General features: G+C 46.8%; 1 protein-coding gene across 1 annotated transcript in view; it reads left to right on the top strand.

Moving 5' to 3' along the window:
• Positions 1 to 3,289, top strand: part of LOC135885055 (maestro heat-like repeat-containing protein family member 1) — a 40,154-nt gene extending 36,865 nt beyond the window's left edge. Inside the window, exon 38 of the mRNA XM_065412693.1 lies at positions 3,263 to 3,289. Within this exon, the coding sequence (XP_065268765.1) occupies positions 3,263 to 3,289 (27 nt within the window). The remainder of the gene's footprint in view (positions 1 to 3,262) is intronic.
• The last annotated feature ends 10,385 nt before the right edge of the window (positions 3,290 to 13,674 follow it).

Below are 13,674 nucleotides of genomic sequence, written 5' to 3'. Positions count from 1 at the left end.
CTAGGTTTGGTGGTCAACACGCATCCACACAACCAACCGGGTCAACACTGGCTCGCCTTGTATCTGGCGGAGCGTAAGCGTGGAGCATTTTTTGACTCATATGGGCATCCCCCGAACAGAGTGTTGTTTCCTAAAAGCATTATGAAATTTTTAAACAAAAATGCCACAGACATTGTGTTTCACAATAGACAATTACAAGGCCCCACTCCGTCGCCTGCGGCGATCACTGCGTGTTTTTCTTACATCATCGTAGCAAGGGTTTATCTTTTGACCGGATTTTAAAATTGTATTCTAACGACTTAGTGCAAAACGACCGACGGTGATGAATTTTGTAAAAAATAAATTTAAATTCTTGGGCATGCCTAGCCTTGCTCAAAACATGTTTCAACAAGCCCAGATATGTGTATCTTGCAATGATTTTCATAGCCATGTTACCCAATAAAGCACTCCAGGTGAGGGGTTTAAAGACAACTGATATTTGGTGGGGTTTTTGTTCTTTTAAAAAACAAAACAAAAAAACCTATATTTTTTACACAGATCATTCTGATATTTTCCTCTGCCGGAGGGGGAGCCCTTATTTGCTCCAATTGGCGGCTGGGCACCAGGTATATTTTTTCTGCATACTCCATTATTCTTTTAAGTGAAACCCTTTTATTACACCCTCGCCACGCAATTTTCCGCCGACCTGTTTTACAAAGACACAGCCGGACAACACGAAGAAATGGAGTTGGATGGAGAGAATCTAGGGCTGGATGAAGCAGCACTTTCAAACTGCCTCTCCTTATATGCCCCTGGGCTCCATGGACTGGGTCAAGCAGCACTTTCAAACTGTTACCCTTATGTGTCCCAGATTCAGCACATCCCTATCCCCACTCTCACATCACAATTGTACTGGCAGTAACCTACTTGATGAGCAAACCCCACAGTATTTTGGGCGCTGCCGGGATCTTTAGCTTAGGTAAAAGAAGACAAGTTATTTATTGAATAATAGTGATCACTACACAAGGAGAGCTAAACCAACATAACATACATAATTAAAGGTTAATACCTAAGGTAGAGAGGAAAACAGAGAGAGAGAGAGAGAGAGAGAGAGAAGGGGATCTCACCACTCCCTGAAGCTTGAACTGGTCAGGGTTCCCAGGGGATGGTGGTAGTTCAGGGTCCTGAGGGCAGGAGACAGGCAGAGCCCCCAGCATGATCAGTCAGGAGATGGAGTCCCAGTGGAACTGATGCAGAGCTTGGGTCTATGCATCAGAACCCTTACTGGAGGGTGAGTAGGGATTTTTGTAGAGAAAATACAATGGTTCAAGGAAGAACACTAGATTTGTTTCTAGGTAAACTGATGACTCAAGGGGGGTTTTTAGGCTAGACCAGGGGTAGGCAACCTATGGCATGCATGCCAAAGGCGGCACATGAGCTGATTTTCAGTGGCACTCACAGTGCCCGGGTCCTGGCCACCGGTCCGGGGGGCTCTGCATTTTCATTTAATTTTAAATGAAGCTTCTTAAGCATTTTAAAAACCTTATTTACTTTACATACAACAATAGTTTAGTTCTATATTATAGACTTATAGAAAGAGACCTTCTAAAAAAATTAAAATGTATGACTGGCACGCGAAACCTTAAATTAGAGTGAATAAATGAAGACTCGGCACACCAACCAAAGGTTGACGACCCCTGGGCTAGACAATAGGAGCTGATCACTCTTGGCTACGGGTGATGTTCTCTTCCAGGGAGCTCACAATGCAACTAGGCTGCTTCAGTATTTTGGAGATCAATCAAAGATTCCTTACTAGAATTAGTCTGATAACTGCTGAGCTGGGTGTGGGCAGGCATAGGTTCTTTAACATCTGGAGCAGAGATTCCCATGATGCAATGCTTTCCTGCTTTTTCTGGACCCAGAGTTCAGTGCGGTTCTCTGTTCTCCATTCTGTATGCAAATTGAGATGTCTCCCTGTCCCATCTTTCATGCAGATGAGGCTAGGGGAGTTGTCTCTGTTCTTCATTCTGTATGCTAATGGAGAGGTCTTAATCTCGTCACCCTTGTCAGGAGGGGTCTAGGTGTGTCTCCCATCCTCCCTTCACTGCTCTCTGCAAGTTTTTTCCTCTGATGGGTTTTGGTTTAAGCAGAGGCTGGTGGAGGGGGTGTATGTGTCTTTCATGAGTCAGACTGGATACTGCACCCTGGTTCCCCAAGAACACAGAGCTGACTGGTATCAAGTCCCCCCGTTGATGGGGTGCTTGCGCTGAGCGAGTATCCCCATCACATCCTTACGCCGTGGTACCGGGTCTGATCTTCCATCCATTGCAGCTGCCGCATCAGTCGTTGTATCCAATAAACCAGCAGAACCAGACCAATTGCGAGTCTAATTTGGAAACCAATGATCACCACAATGGGGTGAAGCATGAGATTCAAAAGACTTGTTGCACTGGGGCTCCACCCAAGCAAGGTCTCCCACCAGGCGTGATGGCCTGTGTTTTTACCTTAATGGCAATGAGACCCATTCCCAGTGAAATGGGGGAAACCTCCTTGTAGAGCTCAGGATAGGCTTTTAAATGTTGTACAGTCCATATAGGCACAGTAAACTTAATATCACAACTAACAATGGTGGTTACATTACAGAAACAGCAATTAACGTAAGGCACCATGGGTTGGATCCAATGTCCATTAATCAATACAATATTACATCTTGTCCTTACACACACACATGCTTTACTAACATAGACAATACCAGACCCCTCGTCCTGGATAACATCGAAGGAACAGTGAGACTTATCCCCAGATTACCCATTCATCCCAACCCTTATGGCTAGTTCCAATCAAGGGAGCGCTTAGAGGTGCAATGTGAGAGATATTCATGCCCTCTAAGTGGCTTTGAACCTCCTTCTGGGAAGTCTGAGGTTGAAGAACCAAATGTTCTTGTTGATCGAATTTCAACACACGGGGTCCTGAAAGTGGGGCTCTTAAACATCGGAGGGGAGCAAGGTTTGTAATCAGAGGGTCAAAATTTAAAACTGTTTTTTTGTTGTTGGTCCAATTCCACTCTGTACAAACTGGGCTCATGAAATCCCCCCGAAACGGCAATATGCCCATAGAATTTAAACCAAAATGCTGGCATGAGCTTGTCACAATGTGTGCCCTTTAATGGAACTACCCAGTCTGGGGGACCTTGCTGAATCAGGTCATGTCCAGCTAAAGTCCAGTTCAGCGGTTCCCAGTTTATGAGGAACCGTGTGACACTGTTGCCTGTTGGCGTGATCAGAGACAGCTGCAGTTCATCTCCGGGTAACGGAGGTGTCTGAGTTCCAATGACAATGATGACACGTAGGGGCATGGTTGTTCCCCAAACAGCGGAGGAAACCAGGGCTACCCTGCACCTTCCACCACCCAGGAGGCTGTCACTGGGTGTGTTTGATGGTGTACGTCCCGTTGGAGACCACAATGGCTTACAGAAGAATGGGACGGAGTCTGGGGTGGTCTTAGTCTCATAACAAAACTTGAGTGACTCTCCGGTGGCACTCTGCATGCAATTGGCAATGCTGTCCCAGGGGCAACCTGAGGAGGTGCCAACAGCGTAGAACTGGTAGTGGACAGCATCAGACTCCAGACACTTATGAACAGCAGGGTGCTGGTGCACCGGTGGGATATCAAGGCTCATGTATGGGACCTGTGAGGGGGCAGAGAAGAGAAAAAAACTTCCAACACTCCCCCCATATATACTGGGTGTCACGGAGTGGGGGGGGACACAAGGCCCTGCACCCCCGGCTTCCTGCGATTCACCATGACTCTCAGCCAGCCAGTAAAGCAGAAGGTTTATTTAGACGACAGGAACACAGTCCAAGACAGGTCTTGCAGGCACAGACAACAGGATCCCCCCAGTTAGGTCCATCTTGGGGTCCCAGGGCACCCCAGCCCCCTTGGGAGGTCAGAGCCCCGTCTGCCTCCCAGCCATATCACCAGCCAGCTCCTGAAACTCTCCCTTCAGCGACCCATCCCACACCTTTGTTCAGTTTCCCGGGCAAAGGTGTCACCTGGCCTCTAACCCCTTCCTGGGTTCTCACATTACATGCTCAGGTATTTTCCCTCGGTCAGTCTCCCATCCCCCAACGCAGACCATCCTAGCCACACTCCCCTGTCAGCATTCAAAGACCACAGTAAGAACAGTCCCAGTTCGTCACACTGGGAGAATCTGGGACCAATATTACAGGGTGAACATGAAGCAGTGACCTATGTGAGGGTGGCCATAATAAGTCAAGGACTTTTCTGGCCTTTTCCTGTCTTAACATCGGGGTAGGCACTGACCAGCCCACTCGATGCATATTTTCCAATGGCTCAAAGCCGTTCCTTCTTGCTGGCCAAGAAGGGTGGCCGACAGGATGGAGAAGACAGTCTTGAGGCTCAGGTGGTTTATCCTTCCATTCTTTGAGCTTTGAAGAATGAAACCATTTCCGCCAGGGTTTTCCATTTTTCCCATTTAGGATTTCTACCTGACAAACACTGGGGCTGGCCCGATTCACAGTAGAGCAGCGGCCATCCCAGGTGTGTGTAAAGAGCTGCTTAGCAGTGACAGAGGCAGTGTTGGTTTTTAATAGGGATGGCTTCCACCCTGGATCTTTCTAAAACAAAGTAGTGGATTTATACACAGTTGAGGAACTTTGGCAGCTAGAAACTGAACCAAATTTCTCAGCACCTGCACTGTTGCTTGCTACAGGCAATGATTCTGAGCTAACTCAATTAACTCACTTCCACACCCTTCAGTTGCAGCAAACTGCTTGCAAAAGCTAGCATGAGGTTTTATTCCTTCAGGAGCACTTCTAGGCAACAATTCATTTCCCCCAGAAATTTTGTCCTTTCCCTTTTTAGTTAGGGGTTGCTCTACAGAAACATCTTTCTGGGTTTTAGTTGAGTCCAGAACCACATCTGGCACAACTGACAAATCCTCCGTCAGCATAAACTGAGAGGTACTTTCTGCTAGCTCCACAGACAGAAGATTGGAGACATTTTCTCCCCCAGCAGTTAAACTGCTTTTCTGACTAGATAAACAGTTTGAACTTCCCTCTCCCTTGTCACAGACCACATGACTGTTCACAGACAAACACTGGGAGATTGGGATGCAAATCGCCACTCCCAAGAGACAAACCATGGGAGACAGTTAGGGTGACCAGATGAGCTGAAGAAAATATCGGGACATGGGGGGGGGGGGGTGAGTGCTGCCGGCCGGCGCAAAATATCGGGACAAAAATTGCGTCCCGACCAGAGATCGGTTGGGACACGGGACAAACAGTTCAAAATCGGGACGGTCCCGATTTTATCGGGATGTCTGGTCACCCTAGAGACAGTTTCTCCCTCCTACCCGTTGAGCTGAACCTGTTTAGTGGTGGGTCTCCCTTCGGACATCCTATCCAGTAGCAATTGGGCTAACATCCCTGGGGTCCCCACTGTAGCCCTCACAATGGGTCTCCTCCATACGTCACACTGACGTCTTGCGATCAGCTGGGGAGGCCCGTGGGGAACCGGGCACCCCTACTGATCGTCAGTCTCCCAGAGCCTCCACTCAGAAGAGGGGACAGGGATCTGGCTTTGACAGGGAGTGGGTGTGGGGGATGCACTCCATACCAGGGCAGTGGGTTGTGGGGGAGCTCCCTGCATTAACTCTGTTTTCCTCATGACCTGAGACAAAGCATTAATCAGGATGCTGAGGGGCTGGCGATCATATTTTCCCATAGCCTCCCCTAAATTCACCAGCTCCTTCCAAAGCATGTTCCTAAGGGTCTCCTTGGGTCGGCGCTGCCCAGGGTTGTGGGAGATAGGGGAATTAAGATTGGGAGGGTGCCTGGCGGAGTGGGGACTATTATTTGTAAATGCGATAGCCTGCACGGGCTCTGAGGTAGTCTTTTTGCTGACTTGTCTTTTTAAGACACCAGTTTCTTGCAGCAAATCTCCTGCCTGTTTGATTTTTGCCACTAGTTCACTCCAGGTTAGGTGTTCTAAATCCACAGTCCCCATGGTCAATTTTGTCTGAGAATTTAGTCCTGCATAAATGCTCTGTACTAATTCATGTCCCAGATACTGGAAAGTGATAATCCCATTCTCTTCTGTCTGGGGTAATGAATCAGAGAGAGCTGCCAGCATTTGCTTTCGAGTTAGGTAAGCTTCTGGGGCCTCTCCTGGTTTCTGATCTTCCATTATATACAGTTTCTTAAGGGAAGACGCAGGCAGTAATATTTTAAGAGCACTTATCATCCATTCCTGGGGTCCAGTGGCAGTCTGCTCCCAAGAACCTATGTCTATGTCTAGAGCATCTGCATCACAAGGAAAGGCGCATAACTGAGCCAATTGGGTTAAGTCCATGCCATCAGCAGAGGGGTACATTTGCCAAACACGGGCCAGCCATGCAACAGCTGTGTCACGATTCAGTGGCCCCAGTCTCTCAGCAATAGCCTTGGCTTGACTAGGAGACCACCTTACTATGTCCGGGACCCGCTCTGTTGTGGGCAGATCGGCTCCTGCAACTATGTGTTTAATCTCCCTTGTGGACACGGGCAACATTATGCATGTGTGGCCAATCGGGGTTAAATGGGTTTTTGGGGAGAGCATCGGGGGGGGGGGTCTTTATTTTCCCAGGGGGCTCCAAATCACAATCTTCTCTCAACCTCACAGCTGCTACCACCCCTTATGGGCACTAAGTTGGGCACGCAATTTACTAATCTTTGCCTCACACTCCTGATGGTCTGCTGCTGCCTTTGCTGCCCTGTTCTCTTCTGCCAAGAAGAGAGTTGCAGCTCTTGCTTCTTCTAACACAACTTTTGTGTGTGTTAACTCTTTTCTATGCTGTTCTGCATTCCTGCTTGCCTTGTCTCTCTCCTCTTGTATATCTCTGAGAACAGTCACCATTCTGAGCTTTTCTGCTATCAATTCACACCCGTCTGTCTCACATTTATTCAAACACTGTTGTAACTGCTTTTTCTCAAGCTCTAGTTCCTGCCCTCTCTTTACCATTTCAACCATGTCCAGACATGCATAAACTAATGCCCATGCAGCAGCTGCATCCTTTGCACTACCACATGGCTTAAAGGTTGTGCAATATTGTTCAAAGCTCAGCCTAGCTTCAGTCAGGGGATTCTCACCCTTAAACCACCCCCTTTCCCAGGGGCATTTCCCCTTCTTCATTACCCATCTCTCTAACCTGTTGGTTTTCTCCTGTTGGTTTTTTCCAGCCATCTCTGTTTCCTTAATGATCCCCACCAACAGCTCTTTCTAAAACCTTTATTTTTAAGGCACTACTCTTAACTCCTTATTTCACAGTTCTACAGGTATTCTAAGTACGATTTGTAACAGAAGGTCACCAAATAGTCTATGAGAGAGAGACCTTGCTAAAGGAGCTTGGTCTGAAAAAGGAAAAGAAAGCAAGCTTACTCAAGTTTGTGCCTCAGTTTCTCTGCTCCACAGCAACTACTCAAGAATTACCATGTGATTAGGGTCACGTGCTGCTCGCATTCTCCACCAATTTGTTACCACCGAAAATACAATGGTTCAAGGGAGAACACTAGATTTGTTTCTAGGTAAACTGATGACTCAAGGGTTTTCTTTAGGCTAGACAATAGGAGCTGATCACTCTTGGCTATGGGTGATGTTTTCTTTCAAGGAGGTCACACTGCAACTAGGCTGCTTCAGTACTTCGGAGATCAATCCAGGATTCCTTCCTAGAATTGGTCTGATAACTGCTGAGCTGGGTGTGGGCAGGCATAGGTTCTTTAACATCTGGAGCAGAGATTCCCATGATGCAGTGCTTCCCTGCTTTTTCTGGTCCCAGAGTTCAGTGCGGTTCTCTGTTCTCCATTCTGTATGCAAATTGAGATGTCTCCCTGTCCCATCTTTCATGCAGATGAGGCTAGGAGAGTTGTCTCTGTTCTCCATTCTGTATGCTAATGGAGATGTCTTAATCTCATCACCCTTGTCAGGAGGGGTCTAGGTGTGTCTGCTATGTGCCCTTCACTGCTCTCTGCAAGTTTTTTCCTCTGATGGGTTTTGGTTTAAGTAAAGGCTGGTGGTTGGTGGGGGGAAGGGGTGTCTTTCATGAGTCAGGCTGGATACTGCACCCTGGTTCCCCAAGAACACAGAACTGACTGGTATCACTATGGGGGGAGGGGCAATTTTACAAAACGGAACTTTACCATCTTTCTCACCCACACCTATGCATTTACTTAAAATACAAAACCTCATAAAACAACCAAACCAATAAGCAAAATATATTTTACTGGGCTTCATCCATCCATCCGTCACTGATGCTGGTGAATTTTCCTTTTCAGCTGTCTCTTTCCTTTTTCTTTTGAGCTTGTTTACCCTCTGGTCTAAGCATCTCTCATGTTTTGACCGTACTGTGGAGCAAACAACATTATTATAAAACACATGAAACCGTCTTATAAACTTAAAAAAATAAAATATTCATTAGGGTGTTTTTCTATTTAAAAAGTCATAGCTTTAAAACAAAATAATCCATTTCAGGCTGTACAGCAAACGCAGGTTTTGAGTTTATTTCTACCACTTAAAAAAACAACAACCCACAAACATTTTTTTTAAAATACATCTCATTTTGCAGAATAAAAACCAAACTGCTTTTAAAATCCATTTTAAAACACATTTTGCACAGAAACCCTTGTTAGTTTGAAACACACATACCACCAGTTTAAAGCACCCACAGTTTGCAACCAAATACTTTTCAATAAACGCACATGCATTTAAAAGGCACATGGATGTTCTGTCCCCCGCCCCCCCAAATGTGTGTTTGGGCCTTCAGGTTAAAGAACAAGCAAAAATGTTAGTTAGTATTATCCCCAAAAGCTTCAAATCCCTATAAACAAACAACCCGTTTTAAAAACACAGCACATTTGCACAGTAAAAAAACTTTTTTTTTTTTTAGTTTAAAACAAACAGTTTGCAACCGAATACTTTTAAAATACCCACACCTATTGTGATGGTACCTCCCATAAGGCTTTATGGAAATATGCCTAGAATGTGTTTTATGCTACATATGCCATGTAACATATCTCCGTAAAGGTTATGATCTACTGAATGTATTAATCCTATTTGTATGCATGTATCATTTTTGTATTCAAAGTTAGGAATGTTATGAATGTTGGCTGTGTACTGGCTTGATTTCTAAATAACCTTAGTAGAGCATTTGGTCAGTTCCTGGAGAAAGGAATGTTGAAATTAAGTACCTAATCAAGAAACACTTAAAGGACAATGGATCTTGGAATGCTCCAATCCACATAAGAAGTCTACTTGAGGACGTTCAAGGTAGCATGTAAACAATGGATGCTACCTGTAAAACCTGAGTCATGCATGGACATGTGACTTGCCCAGGTGACTCCAAAACTCCATCTTGGAGCTGGACTTTGCATAGGAGTGAGGAGGGGGTCTCCACCCACAAGAGAAAGTCTATTTAAACCCCTGGGAGACCCCTCCATTTTGTCTTCAGCTGGCTAAAGAGAGAGCCTCTCCACCCCCCAGGATACTTGAAAGAAACTGGAACAAAGGACAATGTGCAAGGGGTGTGAGTGATTGCTGGACCCAGGCTAAAAGGAGATTAGTTTGTCAAAGGGAGCATTCTGGACCTGGTGAGGATCTTATCTCTATTCAGTTCGTTTAGACATAGATTTGCACATTTTATTTTATTTTGCTTGGGGACTTACTTTGTTCTGTCTGTTGCTACTTGGAACCACTTAAATCCTACTTTCTGTATTTAATAAAATCACTTTTTACTTATTAATTAACTCAGAGTATATCTTAATACCTGGGGAAGCAAACAACTGTGCATCTCTCTCTATCAGTGTTATAGAGAGCAAACAATTTATGAGTTTACCCTGTATAAGCTTTTGTGACAAAGTTCCTCCTCTATCTTGGTGGGTCCTGCGCTTATTGGCGGATTTTCTTGCCTCAGAGATTCACCATGTGGATTGGGGAACACCCAGAGACTTTCCCCTCTGGGAGAACCCACAGTCCAGGTCAATTGGGAGGTTTGGGGGGAACCCGGGCCCGCCCTCTACTCCGGGTTCCAGCCCAGGGCCCTGTGGACTGCAGCTGTCTATAGCGCCTCCTGTAACAGCTGCATGACAGCTACAACTCCCTGGGCTACTTCCCCACGGCCTCCTCCAAACACCTTCCTTATTCTCACCACAGGACCTTTCTCCTGGTGTCTGATAACGCTTGTGCTCCTCAGTCCTCCAGCAGCACTCCCACTCCCTCTCCCTCTCAGCTCCTTGCGCCTCTTGCTCCCAGCTCCTCACACTCCCACCACAACTGAAGTGAGCTCCTTTTTAAAACCCAGGTGCCCTGATTAGCCTGCCTTAATTGAGTCTAGAAGCTTCTTCTTAATTGGCTCCAGGTGTCCTAATTAGCCTGCCTGCCTTAACTGGTTCTAGCAGGTTCCTGATTACTCTAGTGCAGCCCCTGCTCTGGTCACTCAGGGAACAGAAAACTACTCATCCAGTGACCAGTATATTTGCCCTCTACCAGACTCCTGTACCCCACTGGTCTGGGTCTGTCACACTTTATACAGGGTAAAACGGATTTATTTGGGTTTAGATCCCATTGGGAGTTGGGCATCTGAGTGTTAAAGACAGGAACACTTCTCTTAGCTGCTTTCAGGTAAACCTGCAGCTTTGGGGCAAGTAATTCAGACCCTGGATCTTTGTTGGAGCAGACGGGAGCATCTGGCTCAGCAAGACAGGGTGCTGGAGTCCTGAGCTGGCAGGGAAAGCAGGCCTAGAAGTAGTCTGGGCACATCAGGTGGCAGCTCCCAGGGGGTTTCTGTGATCCAACCCGTCACACCTATGTCTTGCACAGACCCCTATCTCACACACATACACATACAAACACAAACACACACACAAAAAACCCAGCAGCTTTATAAACACACCAAACCAAGTTTGCAACCAAATACTTTTTAATAAACCCACATGCATTTAAAAGGCACATGGTTGTTCTGTTTCCCCCCCATGTTTGTTTGGGCCTTCAGGTTAAAGAACAAGCAAAAATGTTAGTTAGTATTACCCCCTAATCCCTATACAACCTGTGTAATACCTGAAGTTTTTTGGTTTTTTTTAATTTAACATTATTAAGCACAACTATAGTGAAAAATGTTTTTTTACCTTGGCCTAGTTGTGAAATGCTGCTTAAAGTTACTGGTTCCATGCTAAACAGATCACACTGCAATAAAGACAGGCACCATTATTTACTAAGGCTAGGTCTACACTACAGCGGGGGTCCGACCTAAGATACGCAACTTCAGCTACGTGAATACCGTAGCTGAAGTTGCGTATTTTAGGTCGGCTTACCTAGCGGTGAGGACGCGGGAAAGTCGACCGCTGCCGCGCTGCCGCCGACTCCGCTGCCGCCTCCTGCCGAGGTGGATTTCCGGAGTCGACGGCAGAGCGATCAGGGATCGATTTTACCGCGTCTTCACTAGACGCGGTAAGCCGATCCCCGATAAACCGATTGCTACCCGCCGGATCGGCGGGTAGTGAAGACAAAGCCTAAGACAGCATGGCCAAAGAGTGGCATTACAGAATATATATTTTCAGAGTTAAAAACAGGGAGCAAAGCTCCTCCTCTTGCAGTCCAGCAGCAATTCAAGAGAGTTTCTGTTGATACCTGAGGTTTTAATACCATCTAACTTAGGGGGTCTCAAACACCCGGCCCGGGGGCCACATGCGGCCTGCGGGGTTGTTTTCTGCGGCCCGCAAGCTCCTTGTGGCCCCCCCGCGCCCCCCAGCATTTACCTAGAGCGGGTCCAGCCCGACGTGTACCGGGGGCAGGGCAGGCTCCCTGCCTGTCCTGCCCCTGCGCCGCTCTGGGAAGCGGCCGGAACGTGGGGAAGGGGGGCACAGGGGTCTGTGTGTTGCTCTTGCTTCAGGCAGCGCCCCCAGCAGCTCCCATTGGCCGCGGTTCCCCATTCCCGGCCAATGGGAGCTGCTGGGGGTGGTGCCTGAAGCAACAGCAACACACAGACCCCTGTGCCCCTCCTCCCCCAAGTTCCGGCCACTTCCCGGAGCGGCGTGGGGACAGGCAGGCAGGGAGCCTGCCCTGCCCCCGGTGCGCGTCGGGCTGGAGCCCACCCCCCCGAACCTCTCCTGCAGCCGAACCCCCTGCCCTGAGCCCCCGCCACACCCCACACCCCTCCTGCACCCCCTGGGAACAGGAAGGGGGCAGAGTTGGGGTGGGGATTTCGGAGAAGGGGTTGGAATGGGGGCGGGGCCTCATGGAAGGGGTGGAGTGGGGGCGGGGCCGAGGGCAGTGAGGGGGAGGTGTCAGTAATGCAGCCCTCGGGCCAATGTACTAGTCCTCATGTGGCCCTCGTGGTCATTTGAGTTTGAGACCCCTGATCTAACTCTTTGTTTCAAACAGACTTCAAAATAGTAGTTAGCAGGTTAATTTAATCACCACAGCTCTGAAATAATAGATACTTAAGGACTTTAGGCACCCCTCCCCTAGATTTCCCTTTTGCCATCTGGGGTGGGGGAACCAAGTTGTCTGCACAACTGGGCTTTATTTTTTTCCTTTTAGTTAAAATACATTTTTCTGTAGGGCCTTCTTACAGTATTAAACATTTCCAAGTGGGGTCCCTTTGCAGAGATCAATGAACGTCTTGGGGCTTGTTTTTTTTTTTAAAAAAACATGTTTCTTTCATGCTTCAAGTTTGGGGTGGGGGTGTTTTCTAGAACGAATGACCCATAACATTCTACCAACTCCTGGGGTCCTATTTAAACTGTCCAATAGCATCTGCGAATTCCTGAGGTTTTATTTCATTTCATATTAATCAGAACTCACCATCCTCACCCACCCACCCCCCTTACTGTGGGTGCACACCCATTAAATGTAACCCTATGACAACAACAGTGAGTAATCACAGTCACCCTGGCTATTCAGTGGGGGTGTGGTTAAAACCATTTGGTTCAACAGGATAAGTCAGCTCTATTGTACTCAAACACATGTCTAAACTATCCCTGGTGGTTTTTTTGTTTGTTTGTTTGTTTTGTTTTTTGTTTTATTGTAAACACATTTTTAGGATTTTTTCCCTCCCACAACATACATTTCAGCTTTTTGCGGTAAATAGTTCTCTTTTACACAAAAACACAAGAGCTATGTTCTCACAAACAATTTATTTTTTATTTAAAAGACATACAGCTTCTTGAAAACAAACTGAGATGCTTCATTAAAACTTTTAGCTCACTTAAGGGCCAGAGACCTTCTAACAGAAACACAGATAGTCACAAAGCCCTTTTCAATGTTGTTGTTGTTTTTTAAATTTACAGCTACCAAGTTTTATATCGCATGTTTGCCCCCTCACCATTCTCTAACTTAAACCCTTTAGATTTCTTACAAATAGTCTTTTTCTTAAGCAGGGTTCTGTAACTTTTTGTGCGGACTAGACGGTCACTATAACGCTGTAAGCAGGCATCTTCCAGTTTGGTCGTTTTCTTTAAAACACCGTCAGGGTCTCCACTGAATTGAACAGCATTTAACAAGGTCACCCCTTGCGCTAAATGTTCTTGGGTCAGGCACAGACATTGCATAGCATAACCTACGGCAACAACAATGTTTAATAAAATTTCCAAACACAGCTCAGCACACAGGCCCCGGAGCTTGCACTTTATATCCACTGAAGTCCAA

This window comes from Emys orbicularis, chromosome 10 (genome assembly GCF_028017835.1).
Source record: "Emys orbicularis isolate rEmyOrb1 chromosome 10, rEmyOrb1.hap1, whole genome shotgun sequence".
Lineage (NCBI taxonomy): Eukaryota > Metazoa > Chordata > Testudines > Emydidae > Emys > Emys orbicularis.
The sequence above is the reverse complement of the archived record's forward strand: the minus strand, read 5'-3'. Positions and strand labels throughout refer to the sequence as shown.